General features: G+C 27.0%; 1 protein-coding gene across 1 annotated transcript in view; it reads left to right on the top strand.

Moving 5' to 3' along the window:
* LOC142321080 (uncharacterized) overlaps nt 1-14,090 on the top strand; it is a 258,131-nt gene extending 244,041 nt beyond the window's left edge. Inside the window, exon 7 of the mRNA XM_075359078.1 lies at nt 13,591-14,090. Within this exon, the coding sequence (XP_075215193.1) occupies nt 13,591-13,813 (223 nt within the window). The 3' untranslated portion in view covers nt 13,814-14,090. The remainder of the gene's footprint in view (nt 1-13,590) is intronic.
* Nucleotides 14,091-18,307: the final 4,217 nt, after the last annotated feature.

Here is an 18,307-nt window from a genome sequence, read left to right as displayed (position 1 = left end):
TAAACCTAACATAATAATTTTGTCTTGAATGTTTAACGAATGTTTTAAAATCATTATATTGACAATTAGTATCAATACTTCTTCATTTCATCTTCTCCTAATAATTTTTACTGAAGCCACCAGTACCTAAAGTTGCAAATTTGAGTACATTTCCATGCTCTTGACAAGAATTATACAAAGGCTAACCTGGAATGCTGCCTTGATGTTAACCAATAGTTGCTTGAATTTAAACTTAAACCTAACATAATAATTTTGTCTTGAATGTTTAACGAATGTTTTAAAATCATTATATTGACAATTAGTATCAATACTTCTTCATTTCATCTTCTCCTAATAATTTTTTCTTGCACTTTCTTTATTTGCCTGATTCTCTAAAAAGTGAGACTGATGATAATGACCACTTCATCCACTCATTAGAATAGTATGTATGAAATTCTTACAAGGCACCCTCTTAAAATAGCTTATATCAAACTAAATATAAGAAAACTCATTTCATTTCTTCAAAAAAATTAGAGTAAAGTGGAAATGTCTCACCATTCCTAAGGATAGATTCATATTTATAACTGCATCATATATTATTTCAAATTCAAATCAGCAGATAGGAGCAAACATAAAATGTAAATAATTATTGTTATTTTAAATAATAAAGATTATTATTGTTATTAAGTTTAAACAAACAATAAGTACTTTGTTTTAATGATGCATCATAGCTAGATATAAATTAACTGAATTTGTTTGATTATGCAGTCAGCAATGTGAAATACACTTGCTATATTTTGATTAGTTGCATCCAGTACATCTAAGCAGTTGATATTTAATATTACTTTTAGCAAATTATAATTAATGTTTTTTTTAATGAAGGAACAGGTCATACCATCTCAGATTTTTTTTTAGATTTGAAATCAGTTTGAAGAAGGTTATCTTTCATAAGATAAACATAAAAAGTTTCTGGATTGGTTAAAAAAGCACTGATTTCATGAGAAAATAAACGTGTAGAATAGATATTAAAAAACAAACAAATTTGTTTTATCTGTGACCTCATTGTATTAGGGCACAATGCCCTAATACAATCTACCCCTCTCCTATCAGTATAATACACATTTTCAGCACTCAAAAAACTTTTTCATCCCAGGTGGTATTTTACTGTCAGTTGGTTCTGAATAATATCAATGACCTTATTTGTCTAAAATGTTTCCTTTAAAAAATTTATTAAGAAAGCTAAAAAGATGAGAATCCAGTATGTTTGGGCTATACAGGTGGTGAAGTAGTACATATCAGATCAGCTTTCATAGTGTTTCCATTATCAGAATATGGTGTTGGAACAATTATTTTCAAATTCAAAATTTATCTACAAAGATTATTGCAAGAGAAATTAATATCAGTAATTTCTATGAAATTGGCAATATTGTAAGTTGTAAAAAAATAAAGTGATTGTTCCATAGTTATCCTGCATTAACATATGTTAATGCAAACAGTGAGGCATTTTCCAATATTTTAATCAAAGTAATATGTCCCCAGATGTCAACATATTTCCCAAACTCAACTGATGTATCTGTCGACGTGTATCAGTACATTAGAGAATAGTATTTTTAAGAGATAAATGTAGTAGCATAAATAAAAATTCAACTTTGTTTAAATTCAACTTTGAAGTTTATTCAAGAATGTTTAGTGATTCAATCAGCTATAAATGCCATCTACTTTTCTTTTAATTTATCTCACTTGTCTACAAATAGTGTAAAAGATTCTGCTTCTACGATCATGGTCGGGAAGCATGAGAAGAAGAAAAATTTAATCAGTTTTTATACTAAAACCATTCATAAGATGAAATATAAATTTAAATTGTAACTTTTCATTAATACTATCATGTAAACTTTATCCTTTTTTTTAAAGTTCTAGTCATTATATTTCAAAAGTTAAATTTTACTTATAATATGCAATCACCCAATTGTAATTCAGATATGAAATATGATAAATAAATTTACTGAATTAAATCATGAAATTATACTTTGTTTTAAATATACAAAACTAACAGAACCCTGCAATTACTGTTGAAATATATCATATGCAACAATAAATTATGCAACTGATATGGTTTAAATACTTCTATGTATTCATTGTACAGTCTAGATAATATATTCATTGGATATAATGAATGACCACAGTGTAATTTTAGGTTAGTAACGACAATCATGCTGTTACTAGTCATATGTCTGTTGCATATATTGCATATTTGGAAGGTCATATTGTAGAAATTTCTTCAAATTCCAATGCAGATGTTAATAATGAGCAAAGATCATTTATTCAGTGATGATCTTACATTTAAATATCGTTCATTGTTCATCAATAGGAGAAATTCATTTTAAAAAAAATATTAATAAACAAACAATGAAATATGTTGATGAATTAATCATTTTTAAGCTTCCTTTTTTAAGTTGGTTAAAAATTATTAAACTTTACAGTATATTTTAAATTCAATTGCTATAAAAAAACTGTGAATATTTTTCAAAATAAAAACTAAGAGGAATTTATCATGAAAATATATCTAGTAAAAGGACAACTAATATAATTTTTTTCTATTTTTTGTTTAAAAAGTAAGTTTTGCCTAGAATCAGATTGTAAAAGACTGAAATATTTAGAATTTTGTATTACTTCTTTTTAGTAATAAATGGTCATTTTCACGGAAAAAATAAAATAAAAGTATAACATCAGTATTTGTTATTTAATATTCTAAGTAATACAAAATTTAAATGTAAATAATAACTCAAAAAATATTAAATAATTAAATTTTTAAACATTCTACTTTAACAGTTTTATAAAATCTAAATGCAAAAAAAGTAAATTATGAAAAGAGAGAAATTAACACTCTCACTCTCTCTCTCTCTCTCTCTCTCTCTCTCTCTCTCTATCTCTCTCTCACACTCTCTCTCTCTCTCTCTCTCTCTCTCTCTCTCTCTCTCTCTCTCTCTCTCTCTCTCCCTTTCTCCCTCCCACCCTGTGCGCATATGTGTGTGTGTGTGTGTGTGTGTGTGTGTGTGTGTGAGAGAGAGAGAGAGAGAGAGAGAGTGTGTGTGTATTAGTGTGCTTGTAATCCCAGCAGTTATTTCATTCAAAAGCATGCACATTTAATTTAAAATACATTAAAATTTTTTTCATTTATAACAGCAAAGTAATGTGTGTAAACAGAAATAAATATGACGACCTCGATAAAAGATCTTAATCCTGACTAATTGAAACCAATAAAAGTTAAATTACAATTCCCGTTTATTCTGCCTTTGCTCAGATTCAGATTTATGTTTCAGATGATTATAAATACATTCGTCAAAAGAATTCAATCATCGCAATGCTCCTACTTCCAACCAGACTGGGATATTTTATCTGACGAATCACAACAATGTATCCATTTGATAAATTGGAAAATCCTCATATTTACAGAAGTTTAAACTAATCATAACACATATTTCCTTGATCAAGAATTGCGTGGACGTGAACAGTTAAATGATCATGCCCCAGCCAATCACACAAACAGTAAAACAATATGTTTTATCATTTATAAGTATGTAAACACAACCATCCAGAAATTTGCAAGTTTTAACTAGTCGCAATATGAAATTTAATGACCATTAATAAATAAAAATGTTTCTGATTAGGATAAATTATGTTTTCAACCTTTTAGTATACTTACATCACTGCAAAACACATTCGGTTATCAAGTATGAATTTATAGAATTACTATGTTATGTAGACCTAGAAGCAAGAAAATTATAATTTAAAGGAGGATCTTACGCTAATGTTTCAGTGATGTGATCTATGTGTTGTTGCTTTCCTTGCTGTATGAGGAAGAACCTCCCTCTTACAGAATATATCATGTTTCACAGAATAATCCCCAAATCTAAGTGATTATTGAAAAGGTTTTTTTTTATTGTTTTATTTCATTTCAGCTTAACAGTATCCTTAGTAAGTGAACTTACATAGATGGTTATTTGACACTTTCATTTACAATAAGACAAACTACAAGAAGCTGCTACAACAGAGAAAATCAATAAAACTTACTTTACAGAAAAGACAGCTATGAAAAAATAAAAACTAATGATGTACAAAAACCTGCTAAGTATGGCTTTGTACAACAAAGTATTTTCTATAATGATATGTTGATGTAGGCGACTCAAAATGCTAATGGTAAAGAACAAGCTAAAAACGTTTCATTTTCAGTAAACACTACAAAAAGCTTCTTATAATTCTCCAATTACATTCTCTTTATTTTCTATTATACTTATTTTTTTCATTATACTATGTATAATGACTTTACAACTTACTGACTGTATGACCTACAACAGTAATTTATAGTTGTAGGTAACTTTGCATGTATACATCCCACCTATAAAATGACAGCACTATTCACAAAAAAGGCAGGCAATCCCATGGTCCAATTACTAGGAAAAGTGAAAATGAAGTGATTTATCAATTGATGTATATAGACTGTTACACATCAACACCCCAAGCCCACCAAAATTCAGTTGAGAATTGGTTATAAATGAAATCTTCACTTTGTCTTCTCAGCAGCTGGAAGTATAATGCTTAGCATTACTCAAGATAAAACAACTCTAATTAGCACTATTTCTATTTAAAGTGCTTTTCAAGTGTCATAGATGGAAGATTGATACAAACATAAAGTGTCAATCTTTATGTTATAAAATGCATTAAATCCGTTTTTAATGTAATCCCTTTTTATTGTAATACATTATATAAAATGTCTGCATTAGAGGATTCATTTTTAATTTTTTTTTTTATTGGTTAATTTTTCTTAGTTTATTGTAAGTTTCTTTCCTTAACCATCATCCTAAGTCACATGTAAGTGAATATTTTTACATTTACAGAATCTTAAGATTTAGAATCTTAAGAAAGAAAAGTTGTAAAGCAATCTATAAGAGCCAAATCAAAAAAAAAATTACATTAATATTAATTCTTTTTACATTTATAAAAAAGTAATTAATTTTTTTTTTTCATTTTTCAGCACTTTATAGTAAAATTAAATATAAAGAGTATACAACTCTTTACAAATATATAAATTTCTATGAAATTCCTCTTTGGTCCAAGAGTGAAAGAGGAATTTTAAAAAATGTTATACCTATTTTCTTATTTGTCAATTCATTCTAAAACACTTTTTTATTAGTTAGCAAAGTAATAAATAAATAAGAAAATAAGCAAGGTCCAGAAGTTAGTAGCTATCAAACCTGTCACTGAGGAAGTGATTTACTTTTAAATTTATATAAATGTGAGGAAAGTTCACCATCCTTATTGCCATACTTTCTTTGTATTATGGAATCATTTATACCTTTTACTTTCTCTTTTGCTTACCAATCATCAAATACATTAATACCTAATTAAATTCCATGTTATTCAGAAGTAAAATGCTTTATTTTTATATTAGATATTGAAAAAAATAATAAATATATATAAAAAAAAATATATATATATATATATATATACTGAAAGATATACCATGTTACTAAAACATGGTACTATAATATGCAATTTAATCTAATGCTAATTAGTAACAATAATTTTTTTAATGTATAGTTTTAAAATTATGTAAAATAATGCAAATAATTAGTAAAAATAAAAATTAATGATAGTGATTTATGATTTGAATTGATTTTGGTGATTCATAACAAAGTTTTTTTTTTAATGAATATTTTAGTTTCAAGTCATGGCAATACTTGATATCAGTATAAATAGTTTTGTGTTAATTTTATCATTGCTTTACTAATGCAATGGCTTGAAGCTTTCATGGCTTGCATTACTTCAATCAATGTTACAAATGTTAACATTTATGTGACATTTACATATAGAAAATCCCTTACACAGTTTATGTTCTGTTTTCATAATTATGATATTTTGCTTGTTAGTTGTGTCCCACACCTATTATCTATGTTTGTATAGTCACATAACACCTGTTATGTATGTTTGTATAGTGACTTAACACCTAATATGACTTAAAACCAAATGTCTATTTTTTTTAAATAATTTACTGTATGATTGATAGTAATTTATATTTAAATGTTTCACTATTAACAATTCAATAAATTTTATTACGGTTATCAAAATGGTTATTACATTTTTTTTTATTGCCTCACAACAGACATTATGCCACCTAAATACAGAACTTATATTCTTTAAGGTAACAAACATGAGAAACTGAATTTTATTGTTCATCATGTGGACCAAGTGGAGGAAGGCATTAGGAAGATCCTAATAGAAGTGAAGAAATCCTTTGTTTGGACCAAAACCGGTGGATGTCTAATATCCTTGGTATAGAAGAAAAAGAAGTTGCTCACTCTTGTGCAGTGTGTGGTTTATTTTTAACATTACAACTTAATAATTTCTTATTGCATTTTCAGTCTGTTTTTCATTGATGTATCTCTTCAAGATATTGTTATGTTTCTTTTTGATTAAGTATGTTTTAAAAATTTTTTCCTATATAGAAAAATAATAATAGAGTATAGTATTCCTTATTACCATTAAGTAAAATAATACTGAGGTATTACTTAAATGTACTAACATCCTTTAAAAGTGAAAAAGTTTTAAGACCATTACATTGTGCTCCTCAGGTAGACATAACAATGCTGATTGTATAACTGACAATCCAATTACTAATAATAGCAGTATTTCTATAATCCAGTGTGAAATTTCTGATTGTCATGTTGGATGATAAATTATTGTAGGACAGATTGATTTTGTCTGTGGAGAATCAAACCATGCTGCTTCACTTCATTTCACTTTGAAGCATTGTAATAACACACAAAGCTTGCCAACATTATTAAATAAGAAAAAATGTTCATTAATAATCAGATAAAGAAAAGAAATTATAGGTTCTCTTTATAAAATAAGAAATAAATCATTACTTGATTTCATGCCTGTACATCGCCCTTCAAAAAGTCAGATGATTTTCTATAAATGTTCTTTGATACAATGAAATAAGAAGTAATGATACTTATATAAATAAACTTTGGATAGAGTAAGTTCTTTAAACACATAAATAATTTGAACAAATAAAAACTTGTATTGAATAAGTTCTTTAAATCAACAAATCTGAAATTGAATAATTACATAGAATAAGTAAATACTTTGAATAAGCAAATCACTTGAAATAGTAGATTCTTTGAATGAGTAGATACCTTAATTAAGTAAACACTTTGATGAAATAGATATCTTAAATAGTTTCCACATTTAAACAGATACCTCGACTAAGTAAACACTTTGAACGTAAGTACTTGTTCAATTCTTTAAGATTGATAACAAACATAATTTGTGTATTGGTCTAAGAAATATTCCGAAAGATATTTTATCATCTGCAACATGTACTAAATTGTCTGATCCTGCAAATGTTTTTACTATAAAGCCATGTTTCCTCTTAAAAGGAGGAGTATTTTCATCTGATATTAGTACTAAGTGCCCCTTTCACAAATATTCCTCTTACCATTTCTTATGTTGTAATTGATTTAAATAATGGCCCATTTATTCTAAATGGATTGCGTAAATTTTTTAATTAGTTGTCGCCTATGACCTAAACTATTACTAGAAATTTCTGTGAAATCAGGATCAGAAATTGAGGTGAGAGAGATCCAGAAAGAAAGTGTTCAGGTGTTAATATGTGTAGATCTCTCAAATCAGACAGTACAGAGTAAAATGGGTATGAATTTAATAAGCTTCAATTTGCATAAGTAAAGCACATAATTCTTCAAAATTTAGAATAGATTGTCATATGACACAATAAAGATGAAACTTAACACTGTTTATCACACTTTACCCCAACCCAACAAAATGCAGGAATGTCCAGTTTATACCTTGTATGTGGAAAAGAACTAAATATTGTATTAGAAGTCCTTTGATTTAAATATTGTAAAGAATTCATGAAAAATGTTATTTGCAGCCTTGAAGTTTTTCCATTATCAGAAAATTTGGTATGCCTCTTTGAGAAATAAAGCACTTCAATACAGCAATGAATGTTTCTGATATTAAGATGGATACTAATTCTAAATGTATATAGCTGTACTTGAAAAATATGAATAATCATATATAAGTTTTTGAATTGGCGTTTGATCACTGCTCACCATTCCGAATCATTAATGGATCACCATAATCAGCAGTGCAACAAGAGAACGCTTTAGTTCGAGTAATTTGAGCAGACGGTAATTGACCAAGTTGTTGATTTAATCTTTTACCACTGAAATGAAAGCATTTTAAACATTTTTGAATAATAGATCATATAATGATATTACAGAAATCTATTACCCAAATTGAATGTCACTGATTTCTGAAATAAAATATTTTAACTGTGATAATCATATAAGGAATTAAGAGTATTATTTAATTCCTTAGGGATAAATGTATCAATGATTCTTCCAGAATAATCTGATTTAGTATTATGAATGAATTTGAAACAATAGCTAAAAGTATGAATTAATCTAGATAATGATGAAAAATCTTCAATAATATCTTTTGAGTAATTTGGAATCAATCTTTTGATTGAATTTCTTTATGTTTTGTAATATCACACTCAGGTAAAGGAGTAAAATCATTTGAGAAACAATTATACACCCTGTGATTTGAGTCTTGTAAGAACCAAAAAGATCTTTCCACCATAAATTAAATTTTAGAAGCTTTGAAAGGAAACAATCTTGGATAAGATATCAGCAGGATTGATGTGATGCCATTTCACCGGAGTTAAACTGTTGAATTTCTGAAACTCCAATAGCAATGAATACCGTGATTATTCACCATGAATCCATTGAAGTGCAATTATGGAATTGGAATACAAATGAATATCATAAATGCGAGTATTTAAAAATGTAACTACTTGATTATTCAAATGTTAGTAGTAAACAAGCACATAACTCAAGTCTTGGTAAAGAGATTATTTGAGTGGTGCAAAACCCTAGACTTTGAATAAAGTAGATGGGATAAAATTTTTCCATTAGAATAAATGATTCTTTCTTTCCTTCTTTCTTTCTTTCTTTCTTTTTCCTGTTTAGCCTCCAGTAATTACCTTTCAGATAATACTTCAGAGGATGAATGAGGATGATATGTATGAGTGTAATGAAGTGTAGTCTTGTACAGTCTCAGTTTGACCATTCCTGAGATGTGTGGTTAATTGAAACGCAACCACCAAAGAACACCAGTATCCACAATCTAGTATTCAAATCTGTGTAAAAATAACTGACTTTACTAGGACTTGAATGCTGGAACTCTCGACTTCCAAATCAGCTGATATGGTAAGACACCTTCACCACTAGACCAAGCCGATGGGTTAGAATAAATGGTTCTGATATATATACAACTCACATAACCTTTGAGTCATATCAGCAAATCCATAAATTGGGGAAGAACTATTATTCTTAATTGATCTATTAATGACAATGTTGCTAACTAATTTTAACTGAATGTATAAATCATTCCATTGCCACAATAAATTATCAGGTAAGCTGTTATCCCAGCAACATTTAATTTGCTACAACTGTTGCATAAAATGTTTGCACAATAATACTACCAGCACAATCAAGCCTAATGGGTCATGAATTCCTATAATGATAGACAGAACATTTCTTTTAGTTAGTACATTATTTTTCCCTTTAGTAAATTCAAATATCCATTTGTCTGAATAATTGTTCCTAATATACGTAAATTTTCCCTTCTGTTTAATAAGATGTTACATTTATCATTTAATGGAATTATGCTTGAGTTATTAGTAAAACTCTTATGTAATGGAAACCAATATTAATTTAACGAATAGCTTATACTTGCCTTTAAATTCTTTAATATATCTAGATTCTCATATCCTGTTATAAGATCATAGACTTAAGTCATTTAATGTAGCTTCACAAGCAGCAGGAAATTTAAATCCTTAGCAATCTGATTAAGGCATCTGCTAACCAGAAAGAAGGCACTAGCTGTACCATAAGTTCTAAATGCATAATGTCTTGATTCTTGGTCAGTGGAATCTTGTCATATAATTCTTTATAGATTGATAACTTTAGGCGTGAACAAAACTTGCTTATACACTTTTTTATGTCAGCAGTGATAACATAATTGTCTAGTCTAAATCTGAGAATTATTGAGAAAAGACTTTGGTAAACAATAGGACCAGCTAGTAATGTGTCATTGAATGATAAACTATTTGGCAATTTATTTGAACCATCAAAAAAAATTTGTAGATTAGATATTTGGCTCTTAATACAGAATGATATGGTAAGTAAAAGACATTTGAATCTGAATTTATCCTATCATATGAATTCAGTTCAGATGTATGAACTAGATTTAAGTACTTATAAATGAAATAGAATAACTATTTTTGAGAAAAGGATTACGGTTAAACTTGTTTTCTAAACTTAAAAACCTTTACTTGGCAATGTTAAAAGAATCACCAACTTTCATTTCCGGCTTATATAGGAGTGTCACAATCAATTTTCCATGTTCATTTGTAATGTGTTTTCTGAGAATTGGATTTCACAAATATTTTGTAAAGTAATAAATGATGCCTTCTTGAACACAGTTTTACATGTGTTATCTGAGATAATGTTTAATGAAATGGCCAGGACATAAGCAGTTAAAACATTTGTTTTTTGTTAGGTATTCCTTGCAATCATCAATATTTAGTTCTAAAAATATTTTACACTTAGAGTGATTTTAATTACACATATGACAAAAATTCACTTGATATGATAACCAAGTAGTTGTACATTGATGTAACTTGCCTTGGTTACCCTTTGTAGTAACATTAAATTTATGTGATTACTGGATAATGTGAGGCATGGTTTTGTAATTTGACTTAACAGATGTGTTTTCCAATAATTTTTGTCTATTCTCAAGAAATTCAACTAATTTTTAAAAATTAGGCAATTGTAAGAGAAACTTGTCTTTCCTTCCGCAACTTAGCTGTGATATGGTCTAGCTTGAAAGTTAGAAATTGTGTTACAATAAATTCAAATATGTCAGTTGGTAAATTGATGGCTTTAAGTGAATTTACAGATGAGCTGATCATATTAATAAACTAAGAAGTACATGACAAAGACTCCCTTTTAATTTAATTAATCTCAAGAATATTCTCTACATGATAAATGGCTATAATTAAGTTAATAGTAAATATTTATTTATTTTTTAACAAATTAACTGCCACTAGATAATTCCTATTTGTAATGGGTAAATTTTGTATAATGTCAAATGTGGTATTCTTTGCTGAAGAATAAAGATCATGTAACCTTTGAATATCAGACAGATCACTTTTAGAATGAACTAAATCATTAAACATAGTGCCACTCAAGAATATTGCTGTCGAATGATGGTAGTTTGAGAATCAATTGAACAGGATTGGCTAAAGTGTGAGATGTATTTTGACGTGAGTTCAAGTTATCAGAAATATAACAGTCAATTAATGCATTTAGTTTACATAAGTTATCTTCAATCTGAACCCTGTGGTTTGCAACATCATCAGAAGTAGTTCTTTGATTTTAGATTGAATAGTATCATACTTTTGCAATAGCTCTTGCAGATTTCCTTAACTCAATTTTTAATGAATAGCTGTCAATTATTTGAGGACAAAGTTGTTGATATAAATTTCAATCCTATTATTATGGGGGGGGGGGGTTAAACCATATGTTTTCCTTTCAGTATTGTTAAAGCATGTTTACAAGAATATTATAATGATAATTACCTCAAAATAAATTCCATTAATCAGTAAATGACCAAATAATAATTGTTGAATAATTACATGTCAAAATGATATGTAAAGATACCCTTAAATATAACACAGATTAGTAATACCATAATTTTCGTCAATAAACATATTAAATATCACAATTCAACACTTCTAACAGTTTTTTAAACACACATCCATCCTGGAGGACTCATCTTTGTATATAAAACCAATGCGATACATTTTAATTGCTTAGCTAATAAATCATGCCAGCATTGCCGGTTACGTAAATAATGAAGTTAACAACATATTTATAATTTACTTAAATTGAAAAACATGGTACGTTAATATTTTAGAATCCATGCACCATGTAAATTCTTATTAGTAAGGATTTCATACATTAAAACTTTAGATAAATTAACTTTTAGAATCCTAGTAAATATGAGACTTATTACTCATTATATGAATTGTTCAAGACTAAAGAAATAAAAAACATTACATTTGTTAAAAATTAGGTAAAGAATAATAAGATATTATAGGTTCACAAGATTCTTTACAAAATAAAGAAGAAATCATTTCTCGTCTTCATGTCTGAACATACACGATAGAAATATGTATTTATATAAATGTTCTGTTTGTACTAATGGTAGTACTGTTATTTATTTATAACCTTGACATGCACTTTTATATGTATTATAATGATCTGAATGGAATTACACAAATGTAATAATAAGAATAATATAGTTCATTATAAGAATACATTGTCCAAGCTAAAGGTATTGAAAAGTAATGGGCTATATTTAGAAAAGTAGTCATAATCTCTTAGGCCCAATCAACAGGAAATATCTTCAAGATTTATTAGTCAATGGAATACACATACACGAGCAAGTCGACTCACAATGCAATTATAGTAAGTAGTAGTTAGTCAAGATGAGGACCCCACAACAAAAGGTTCAGTGCATGCTTTGGTTAGCAGAGTCAGTCAGTTATGCCTGTTCAACGGCGTAGATGAACTGAATGGAATATCGATCCTCCTACATCCAAGTCTATTTGTCAGCCTGAAATTAGTTTGACATTCAAATTACTTCCATAAAAATTAGGTGGACAATTAAAGCTAAAAAGAATAAGATATATATGTGTATATACATTTCCCCCTCCACATAAAAGAGGATGTAGCTCAGTCATAATAGTAATTTATTTTCATCATTTCTCTTCATTCCTTTTCTTATTTTTATTAATTTGCATGTTTCACTTATTTACCTTTGAGTTTTTTCATACAGTCAATTTTTTAATCCCTACTTTAATTTTTACAGGAATAAAACTAGAATAGCTAAAATAAGATAGACATTAAAAAAATTAAAGTAACTTTTTAAAAATGAAGTTAAGGTAATATAAAAATTTGACTGTTTTTTTAAATTTCTTTTTGAGTTTATGCCAAATTAAGAGTTTCTATATGTATAGTTCAATATAATTTGGCAGCAACATTAAAATTTCAAAATTTAAAGAACTGTAAAAGTGTTATTTTTCTCCTTTAAATATATTTTATGAAGTTGATTTTGTTTTTTGTTAACTTTATTTTATTTTATATTTACGTAAACCTGTTACAATTTTTTTCTGTAAAAAAGCACCAAAATCGATACACTTTCAGCTATTTGTTTCTTTTTTTCATTTTGGCACTTTGACTCTGTACATATGATAATCATGTTTTCTTTGAGAAAAAATATATTACTAATCTAATATCAATGAAAAAAAAAGTATTAATTAAACTTAAATCAATTTTTTCAGAATTTATTTTTGTTTATTTAACAGTAATTCTAATAAAATATTAGGAAGTTATATTATTTAAAAAAATTCTGTTATCTCATTGTATTTTTATATAATGTTTAATTATCTTATTTCAGGAGAGAAATAACGGCTCTTCAAGCAGAAAACTATAGTTTGGAACGGCAGCTGTTTAGTTACCAAAAGAGTATTGCATATGCTCATTCAAGGGGTACTTATTCTGACGATTTGGCTACACCAGATGGTAGAGGGGAAGATGATGATGATGATGATCGTTATTTTGAAGAGAGAGCATACTCCCTAGGGGACAGGAGTCTCTCGACTGACACAGAGTATGCCTGAGGACGGCGGCATGTCGATAAAAATCGCCATCATCATCATCATCGTCACCACAATAATCATAATTTTCAGAGTTCAACTAGCCATTCATCACCAAAACCACAAAGAACAGTTGATCCTATTTATGATGGTAGTGAAAGAAGGGAGAGTATGTGGGATACAATAGCTGGTTATGTTTGTTCACTGGGTACAATTGCAGTTCATGCAATAAAACCTGCTCAGAGAAAGTTTTATGAAATATATAAAACATAATCTCAGTATTATTATTTTATTAGTAGTTTTTAAAAAAAAAGTATTCTTCTGCAATTTCATAATCTAATTTTATTTTAAATATGGAATATAATAATGCTGTAATAAGCAAAGTTATGAACTCAGTCATTTTTTCACAGCTGATTAAAAAATAAAAATTCTGTAATATTACCCTGTTGAATAAACTGTAAATGTAGGAAAATAGATGAACAAACAAAAATTAAGATAAAATTAATTTGAGTACATTATAAGTATCTAATAACTTCTAATTTCTTCAATTAAAAGTGATCTTTTCTTTCAGCTGTTGTAATATACTTTCCACTTTCTAAATATATATTTCATTAAGTAATTTACTTATAATTTAAGATCCTCCTTTAATTAGTATAATAAACAATAATAAATAATCATTAATTATTATTTTTTATTTAAATCAAAGGGATAATATTCTTTCATATTTTTTTATTATGTAAAATTTATTCAGTGAATAAATCCAGTTTTTATACTAACTGTAATGAATAAATGAAATTAATTGAGTTATAGAATTATCAACAATGAATATTAACTTAGGTTAAACAAAAAATATATACATATACATTCTATTCTATTTAATAGTGGATGTATGGATGTTGGAGTTCTAATGTTTGTATAGGTGTATTAGTAGTTGATTATAGTTAATGTTGGTTATTGTAAGATTACCAAACTGGTAGTATGCTTACAAGTATACTGAATATTTTTAAAATTTATTCGTGTACATTTGTTTCTAAAATTCCTTGCACTGCACAACATTCTTTTTACATCTACTATAAACTAGAATAGAATATATTTTAGTAAATAAATTGGCATAATATTCTTATAATTATCTGTCTTACTTCATAGACGCAGCTATATGATATTGTTTCTCAATAGAAAGAGCATTTATTTGTTTTTTTTACATGATTTGCATTAATTTTCATAAGATTAAATCTCATTCAAAGTAACAGTAGTGAAAAAGTCCATAACCTTCTTTGAGAATATGGATGTACATTATAAATCCCTCATTTCTCTAGCATATCTGCCATGGGATGCTGGTTATTTTTTTAAATGGTTGTAATTTTCATAAATCACTTGGGTCTTGGGTCAGTTTCCCTACAACTGAAAAGTATGGTATCTAATGTACATATAGTTTAATTTGCTAATACATTCATGTATATGTAGTAACCTGACTTTAGAAGAAATGAACTACAATATTTGAACATTTTGCCCATTATATATATTTTCACAACAGTCAGAGAATGTGTAATAATTTAGTTCCTTTTTCATGAAAAACAATTTTTTTTATCTACATATAGATTCTATAACATAGAAAAATAGTATAATAATCTTAATGAAAATATCAAGAAAAATGTACTGATAAACCGGTATAACAAACTGACTTGTTTATTTCTGAGAAAGCAAAAGTATTTAGATTTAAAAAATTATAATTTTTTTCTGTGATGATGGGTAGTGAAAATTATTTAAAACTATCAAAATTATTACTACAGGTGATTATCAGTCATAAACAAAAATAGTTCTAAAAATCAGACAAGTTTGCGTTGAGAAGTTTCTTAAACTGGGATATGTTTACTATAATATTGATAGGTTTTGGTATTTCACTGCAATTCACTATGTATAAACAAATAAGGAATAAATGGATAGTTGATTAGAAAGATTGCCAAATAAAAATATCCAAATCACTTGATCATATCAAGTAAATGTTAAAAACTTTGTCAAATTAAGTCTAAACAATCTTATCAAACTTAAGTAAACAATATTTAATCATTTTGTTACTATGATGAATGCATGAAAAATTTTGTACTCTCTTTCGCTATTATTATTCAAATTAAAAAAAAAGTGTTGTTATTTATTTCAGAACTATTTAGATGAAATTTAATTATCAGTTCATTGATTTTGTGTGAAAAAATTCAAATCAGCATATAGACTAGGAGCAGTAAATCCACTATTTTCAGCTTATGTTTGTGTTCTTATAAAACTGTTATTATGACCCATTTAGTTTTTATTTAAGATGTCTTAATCAATTTTCATTTTTCTGAGTAAAATATACATGATTATTCTCTACTTTCAGTATTACTGATATCATGAAATGTAATATTATTTCATTAATTTTTTTCATACAGATAAACATTATGCCAATTTATCTCTACTTTAAAATAAATCTATAAAAATCTTGAACTTCTTTTTTTTAATACATTGATCTTTAAGTGAACTTAAAAATATTAACCTTTAACCAATTACTCTCATATCTTAATACACATTATTGAAAATTAGAGGGGTTACATACAGATGAAACAAAAGCACATCAAAATTTAACATTGTATTTTATACATTTCTGGAGTTTATATTTATTGTATACAATGATTATACTAATTATTTTTATTTAAAAAGTTAAATTGAAATCATTTTGATAGCAGTATTCATTTTTAATATTAATTTAGTAATCAGAGTGATTTATTATTATTATAAATAGTAAAGGAATTTAGTTTTCCTTATTAGAAGCTGATGATAACACTTAATGTTCAAATTATTAGCCTTATAAAGTTTTTATATCATTGAACATTTAGGAACGAATGATTATTTCTGATAAAATTTTACATAAAATATTTAACTTCTTCATGTTTATTTTATTATATATTATTATTATTATGCTTTTACGGCCAACATGGGACCACTTAAGTCAATTTTAGTTGGATCTTTTCTGAGAAAAGCATGTTATTTTACTCTTTCAAGCTGCCCAGTATTTCTTCATCCGTTCATGTTTATTTTATTATTTGATTATTTTCACTTTTATTTTAGTATTTTTGCTAGATGAGGAATTCAGGTATGCTTTTTATCCTATTTATGAATCCTATAAGCTTATTTTTCATTTCAACAAGTTAAATCAAATTTTTATTAAATAATGTGTGGAAAATTAAAAATATACTGATAAAATATTAAAGAAATTAGACCTGCATGTTAAATACATTATATTTTTAATTAATTACTATTCATTATAAAATGAAATTATCTTCATGTTATTTAAACTTATTTTTAGTTTGTTTGGCAAAAATGTAGGCTAATAGGCCAGGATTTCTGGAAAATTCTGATGTTCCAGAAACATAAACAAGTTCTTCATATCTCCTCTTTGTTGCTATGTGAGAGTTATAAATTTACCAGGCCTAAGTTCTCAGTAAAAATTTTATTCCCAATCTCTGCCTATTTATGACAATCAAAAATTTGTATCATTTTCTGTTTTGTAGAAGAAATCCAAACAGTTATATTTTTTCAAGTTCATAACATTTATTAAAATATATTTTGGTTTAGGTGGATTCTTTCAAGTCATTTAACTTCAGGAAGAGCCAAGTTCCATTAGGAATATTATATGTGTTCTCAGATGAATTAATTTACTTTATTTTGTTTTTTTAGATATATTTTTTATCCCTAGAAAGAGTTTTTTTAGCCTGAAAATTCCTTACAGTTTTCTTTGATTCTGCAAATATTTTATGTACATTTTTTCAGAATTTCTCTAGAATGAAACACTACAATGAAAATACATTCAAACAGACAAATAGCAGATAACTCAGGGAAATATTTATTTTATTTTTATTCTTTTTTTTTTTAATCTAAGATGGAACATTTATCACTAAGGAGTAAATAAGAGAACAACATTATATTTTTTGCTTTTAATTACAATTAAATTATATAAATATTCTGAAAAATTAAAAACTTCTCTAAAGTAATAATTTTCACTACCATTACATAATTTTTTATTTAAAAAAAAATTATGTAAATGTGTCTTATAAATGTGAAAGTTTGTCATCTGTATACAATAGTATCACAAGTGAACTAGTTTTGCTTTCAAGGTTACTTTCAGATTTTCAGGATGCATTTGTGTTATCCCAGGAAAGGTTTTAAGGCCCTAGGCTTCATTATATTTTTGTCACCATGGCAACAGAAATATAATGAAGTAAAATGACTACTTTATTTTTCATTAATAAATATCTGTAAAATATTTAATATTCTCACAACCATAAGGATAACAAACATGTAGGAAATCCAGGGGCAAAGCCTCTTGCTAAACTGTCGGGTGAGCAAAGCCAGCCCTGACCAGCTAGTTTTTAATATTTTGGTAATGAGTTTTCCAAAATGATAATGTTAATTGAGGACAGTAGTTTTATTTTAAGAAGAAAATAATGTTTTTTTTTTTTTTTTGTATCTAAGACAAATAGATATTAT

The sequence above is a fragment of the Lycorma delicatula genome, chromosome 3 (assembly GCF_047948215.1).
Source record: "Lycorma delicatula isolate Av1 chromosome 3, ASM4794821v1, whole genome shotgun sequence".
NCBI classification, from domain to species: Eukaryota; Metazoa; Arthropoda; class Insecta; order Hemiptera; family Fulgoridae; genus Lycorma; species Lycorma delicatula.
Note: the sequence above shows the minus strand (reverse complement) of the source record. Positions and strands in the feature narration are given on the sequence as shown.